Source organism: Salvelinus alpinus, chromosome 10 (genome assembly GCF_045679555.1).
Source record: "Salvelinus alpinus chromosome 10, SLU_Salpinus.1, whole genome shotgun sequence".
In the NCBI taxonomy this organism is placed as follows: Eukaryota; Metazoa; Chordata; class Actinopteri; order Salmoniformes; family Salmonidae; genus Salvelinus; species Salvelinus alpinus.
Window position 1 is genome coordinate 66,530,545 of NC_092095.1, and position 6,647 is coordinate 66,537,191.

Consider the following 6,647-nt stretch of genomic DNA (forward strand, 5'->3'; position numbering starts at 1 on the left):
TCCCTAACCAGGACAGCTACATTATTCAGGGTCTGTCTGTACCCCAATGAGGACCCTCCCTAACCAGGACAGCTACATTATTCAGGGTCTGTCTGTACCCCGATGAGGACCCTCCCTAACCAGGACAGCTACATTATTCAGGGTCTGTCTGTACCCCGATGAGGACCCTCCCTAACCAGGACAGCTACATTATTCAGGGTCTGTACCCCGATGAGGACCCTCCCTAACCAGGACAGCTACATTATTCAGGGTCTGTCTGTACCCCGATGAGGACCCTCCCTAACCAGGACAGCTACATTATTCAGGGTCTGTCTGTACCCCGATGAGGACCCTCCCTAACCAGGACAGCTACATTATTCAGGGTCTGTCTGTACCCCGATGAGGACCCTCCCTAACCAGGACAGCTACATTATTCAGGGTCTGTCTGTACCCCGATGAGGACCCTCCCTAACCAGGACAGCTACATTATTCAGGGTCTGTCTGTACCCCGATGAGGACCCTCCCTAACCAGGACAGCTACATTATTCAGGGTCTGTCTGTACCCCGATGAGGACCCTCCCTAACCAGGACAGCTACATTATTCAGGGTCTGTCTGTACCCCGATGAGGACCCTCCCTAACCAGGACAGCTACATTATTCAGGGTCTGTCTGTACCCCGATGAGGACCCTCTCTAACCAGGACAGCTACATTATTCAGGGTCTGTCTGTACCCCGATGAGGACCCTTCCTAACCAGGACAGCTACATTATTCAGGGTCTGTCTGTACCCCGATGAGGACCCTTCCTAACCAGGACAGCTACATTATTCAGGGTCTGTCTGTACCCCGATGAGGACCCTCTCTAACCAGGACAGCTACATTATTCAGGGTCTGTCTGTACCCCGATGAGGACCCTTCCTAACCAGGACAACGTCATTATTCAGGGTCTCTATCATTCTTTCATCCTCTCCTCACAGATGATTTACTTTTCTTGACGTTGCATCCATAATGACAAAGAAAGAACAGAGAAAGAAAGAACCAGAGATATTTTAGTGATGTTGTGTGTTCTGTTGTTGGGTTGGATTTAGATTTATGATATTTTAGTGATGTTGTGTGTTGTCTTAATGGGTTGGATTTAGAGTTATGATATTTTAATGATGTCGTGTGTTCTCTTAATGGGTTGGATTTAGAGTTATGATATTTTAATTATGTCGTGTGTTCTCTTAATGGGTTGGATTTAGAGTTATGATATTTTAATGATGTTGTGTGTTCTCTTAATGGGTTGGATTTAGAGTTATGATATTTTAGGGATGTTGTGTGTTCTCTTAATTGGTTGCATTTAGAGTTATGATATTTTAATGATGTTGTGTGTTCTCTTAATGGGTTGGATTTAGAGTTATGATGTTTTAGTGATGTTGTATGTTCTCTTAATTGGTTGGATTTAGAGTTATGATATTTTAATGGTGTTGTGTGTTCTCTTAATGGGTTGGATTTAGAGTTATAGAAGGACTGACTAGATTGATTGTTAAAGGGTTTCAAGGACAGTGGTGGGATGCCTGGGAAGTTTCTCTCTCTATCCCACCACCTGTTCCTTACACTAGTCATCCACTTCCAGTCAGGTTTGTCTCCTTTAAGACATTTTAGTCATCCACTTCCAGTCAGTCTCCTTTAAAGGGACAATCTGCAGTTGCTACTTACATTTTTTGACTTTTAAATCAATCATATTTACCCATTGATTCTTGAAGAATATAACTTAGAAATGCCTCATGAGCTCAGTTCAACATTCGTACCCCATCAGAACACAAAATATAAGCTTGTTTTACTCCAATGTTTGTAAACAATGTAAATGTAAACAAACATTGTATCGCCTCAAAACATGGTTAAAACTATAATTTTGATATCATGGATGGTCCATAGCTCACTCTCTATGAATTTGAGAGTGGTAACATTTCTCCAGCCCCGTCCCTCAGCTTGTTACCGAAACTTCAGATTGCCCCTTTATGACATCAGAAATAGACAAGGAGGCATAAAACAACTAGCCCACACATTTCCTGAAGACCTAAAGGCCTTCTCTCACCAACCCACCAAAGAGCATTTAGAAATACTCCATGGTCTGGCCTAACCTCAATATTATTTGAAACATACCATGTTATTATTGAAGGGGGGGGAAAAGAATGACTATTATCTTTATTTAGGTCCTTTAATTTCCCCGGACCACAGATTTATGGGCGCAGCATTCCAGTGTTTGGGCGTTCAGGCACCCGCCCTTCTAATAGCCCCAGGAGAGGGGAGTGTGATGGGCCTGGAACTGGGACCTCTCTGTCTGGTCAACGGGATCTCAGCTCCAGTACCACACGTTCCAACTAACCCCCTAGGATGTTAATGGGCTGCCACTAAGAGGGGGGTGTCTATCCTCTTCCTTAGGGAACTACTCTCTGCTGCTGTTGTTGTTTATGAGCTTCTAGGGAACTCTCTGGTCAATGGGATCTCTGTTATAGTACAACTACCCCCCTAGAAATGAACTGACATGTGTTACCACCAAGGGGGAAGTGTATCCTATGTTTAAGTGAACTTCTTCTACTGTCTCTGTTGTTGAGTTTTTTAGTTTATTTGAATATGCATATATGTGTTGTCAGACATAGAGTTAGAGAATTAACTGATTATTACCTAGAGTATGGACTGATTATTACTTAGAGAATGGACTGATTATTACTTAGAGTATGGACTGTTTATTACTTAGAGTATAGACTGATTATTACTTTGAGAATGGACTGATTATTTCTTAGAGTATAGACTGATTATTACTTAGAGAATGGACTGATTATTACTTAGAGAATGGACTGATTATTACTTCGAGTATAGACTGATTATTACTTTGAGTATGGACTGATTATTACTTAGAGAATGGACTGATTATTACTTAGAGAATGGACTGATTATTACTTAGAGAATGGACTGATTATTACTTAGAGAATGGACTGATTATTACCTAGAGAATGGACTGATTATTACCTAGAGAATGGACTGATTATTACTTAGAGAATGGACTGATTATTACTTTGAGTATGGACTGATGATTACTTAGAGAATGGACTGATTATTTCTTAGAGAATGGACTGATTATTACTTTGAGTATGTGGACTGATTTCCTATGTTGACAGTCTGCTCTAATGGGATTCAACATGACATCTCCTCTTTTTCTCCACAGGCACTGCACAGGCAGCCCTTACCTCCAAGGAAGGCCCCATCCCCATCTCCCATGCGGGACCCATCCCCTCTCCTCACTCCCACGCCTGGCCTCAGGGGCCACAACTCGGATGGGACTCGAGGCAAGGACAACGGCAGCGTGAGTGGCAGCTCCAGTGGTGGGTCCAAAAAGCTGCGGTCACGTACCCGGATCTCCCTGGAGGCTCTGGCCATCCTGCAGAGCTTCATCGGTGACGTGGGCCTCTACCCTGACCAGGAGGCTATCCACACCCTGTCGGCCCAGCTGGACCTTCCCAAGCACACCCTGGTCAAGTTCTTCCAGAACCAGCGCTACCACGTCAAGCACCACAACAGCACCACCCAGATGAGCCATGCAGGGGAGGGGGAGGCGGGGGAGGAGAGGGACGGCGAGGGGGTGGAAGGGACTGAGTACCGCGACGGGGAGCTGCTCTCTGAGTCGGAGGGATCAGACGTCGCCGAGTCCAGCGAGGACGGGCGGGGTGGTTCCGAGGAGACTGACAGAACAGAGGGAAGAGGTGGAGGAGAAAGAGGAGTAGGAGTGGAGGGAGAGGAGGAGAAGGACAATGGCAAGGCCTCAGGCCCCCGGCCCACCTCCCTACCACCCTATACGTCCCCAAAGAGTCCCAATGACTCTGGAGAGCTCCATAGATAACCCCCTTGGGCCATGGAGGAGGGAACGACAGACAGACAAGCCCAGGACAGAGGGATGGCGGGATGACGAGACAGATAGAACAGAGGGGAGAAAGTATGGAGGGATGAGCAAAGAAAGTGTCTGGTACTGAAGACCATGAGGATGGCTTTAAGTAGAGGAGAGTCCTACCACACCACAGTGGATGTGGGTACAGGTCAGGACCTATGGCTGTAGACAGGCAGGGATGGTGAAAAGACAACAGAGTACCTCAGAATGAGAGAAGAGATGCACTCTGGGTAATGGAGTCATAGACAGTGACAGACTGCTGTAAGAACATGATTCATTGTTTAGAAAATGAAAATGGTTTCATTTATTAAATGGGCATATCCACAAGGATGATTAAAACCAAGGCCCCAGTTATGTGTTTCATCACAGAGTCTGTCGTCGTATTCTTAGAGCAGCGCCCTGAGATACTGTACGTGAACAGTGTGTTCTGATTGGTTATCCTATGAACGTTCCCATCATGTCTGGGAAATCCTTGCATTGGCTGTGTGTAATGCAATCACTCTCCCTTAACGTCGACAAATCTTTCCCATTTCACCATCCTACCAGCACTTAAATCAAAACCATATTTATTGTTCTTGTAATAATCTAAGTTTATTGTCCTCATTATGGCTGTTATTCTTATTTTCTATTTGATATCTGTGAAGATGTGTAGCTTTCTGTGTGTGAGATACATTCACAAAGTGTCTCATAGTAGGAGTGCTGACCCTGGATCAGTCTAGCCTTTTACATCATAATGAATAAGATTACATGGACAAGGGGGGACCTGATCCTAGATCAGCACTCTGAGACGTTTTATGAATACAGGCCATCAAATGAAGTTGTTACTGAACTGAGTGTACGTCTCCAGATGTACTGTATGTTGATCAGTGACCTGCTTACTGTTTCCAAAACAAACAGTCACAGACAAATCAAACCAATAAATGTACTTCTGAAAACAATTGTTGCCAGGTGAAACCTAATGTTGAATCTCCTTTTTTAAACGGGCTAAAATCAGCATCTGAATGGTTAATGAGTAAGTGTGGGTGAGGGGGCTGGATTCATGATATAATGAGTAAGTGTGGGTGAGGGGGCTGGATTCATGATATTGCCCTCTTTGAGGTAAGGAATGACAAACTGAAATGACATTCTCACATATTAGATGGAATTTAGTTGCAATCTCAACATAATAAATATAATATTGACTTATCTGTGTTGGTAATTTAAGTTGGCCTTGTTTCCAGATATTTGACTTATCTGTGTTGGTAATTTAAGTTGGCCTTGTTTCCAGATATTTGACTGAAATTGTGTTGTTTTCTAACTAAGTAGGCTACAAGCTGTTCTATTTCAGCGGTTTGTTAATAAGGTACCCAAACACAGCAAACGTTGAATATTTCTCTGGTCTTCTTTGTACATGAAAAGGCCAAAATTCTTATACTAATAATTTGGAAATCAATCAATCCGCCATCAGGGATGGGGGTGTGGTCGGGATGGGGGTGTGGTCAGGGATGGGGGTATGGTCAAGGATGGGGGTGTGGTCAGGGATGGGAATATGGTCAAGGATGGGGGTGTGGTCAGGGATGGGGTGTGGTCAATGATGGGGGTGTGGTCAGGGATGGGGGTGTGGTCAGGGATGGGGGTGTGGTCAAGGATGGGGGTGTGAGCAGTGGTGGAAAAGGTACCCAACTGATGTTCTCTGTTTAGTGAGTCCACCAGATCAGAGGCAGGGGATGACCAGGGATGTTCTCTGTTTAGTGAGTCCACCAGATCAGAGGCAAAGCTAATCCTATTTACAGCAGAAAATGTTTTGTCTTTGTAAAACAAACACACCCATCAATGTTTTGTTGATAAATGTATTTAATCAGGCCATGTTTGTGTAATGTCCACATGTAGCCTGCATCTGTAGGGATGTTAGTTCTGGGATCTGTCCCCGGGAAAGATCTAACAGTGGACATAAGGAGAGACAAGACCAGGCAAAACTAGCCAGTTATAGAATATTATATTGACAGCTGAGCTAACTGAAGACCGGCATTCAACTTGCAGTTGTTGATATTGTTTCCACGGTAACATGTCTTTACATGTGATAAAACTTGCAAGCTACTTTTGTAGCAAGGTGTTGTAGAATAAGAGTCTCATGAAATACATTCCAGACACGGGTACTTCTTGCTACAGTATCTTGGCATAACTGCGATTTGACAGAGAAATATCAGCTAGCTAGAAAGGCTACACAGCTGTAGCTATCCCCAAGCTATGCTAGCTAGCTATTTCAATTGGATTAACAACCAGGTAAACTAAGGCCATTTGTTTGATCCAATTTATTAGCAATCCCCATTAGCTGTTGTCAAGGCAGCAGCTACTGTTCCTGGTGTCCAAACACATTAAGGCACTTACATCAAATCAAATCAAATTTTATTGGTCACATACACATGGTTAGCAGATGTTAATGCAAGTGTAGCGAAATGCTTGTGCTTCTAGTTCCGACAGTGCAGTAATACCTAACAAGTAATCTAACAATTCCCCAACAACTACCTAATACACACAAATCTAAAGGGGCAAATGAGAATATGTACATATAAATATATGGTTGACCGATGGCCAAGCGGCATAGGCAAGGTGCAATAGATAGTATAAAATACAGTATATACATGTGATATGAGTAATGTAAGATATGCAAACATTATTAAAGGGGCATTATTTAGAGTGCATTGTTTAAAGTGACTAGTGATCCATTTATTAAAGTGGCCAATGATTGAGTCTCAATGTAGGCAG

At 43.6% G+C, this 6,647-nt stretch overlaps 1 protein-coding gene across 2 annotated transcripts in view; it reads left to right on the forward strand.

The window, feature by feature from the left end:
* LOC139532655 (DNA-binding protein SATB2-like) overlaps nucleotides 1-5,087 on the forward strand; it is a 52,013-nt gene extending 46,926 nt beyond the window's left edge. For both annotated transcript variants that reach the window (XM_071330557.1, XM_071330558.1), the window contains one exon: nucleotides 3,186-5,087. In XM_071330557.1, the coding sequence (XP_071186658.1) occupies nucleotides 3,186-3,857 (672 nt within the window). In that variant the 3' untranslated portion in view covers nucleotides 3,858-5,087. The remainder of the gene's footprint in view (nucleotides 1-3,185) is intronic.
* The last annotated feature ends 1,560 nt before the right edge of the window (nucleotides 5,088-6,647 follow it).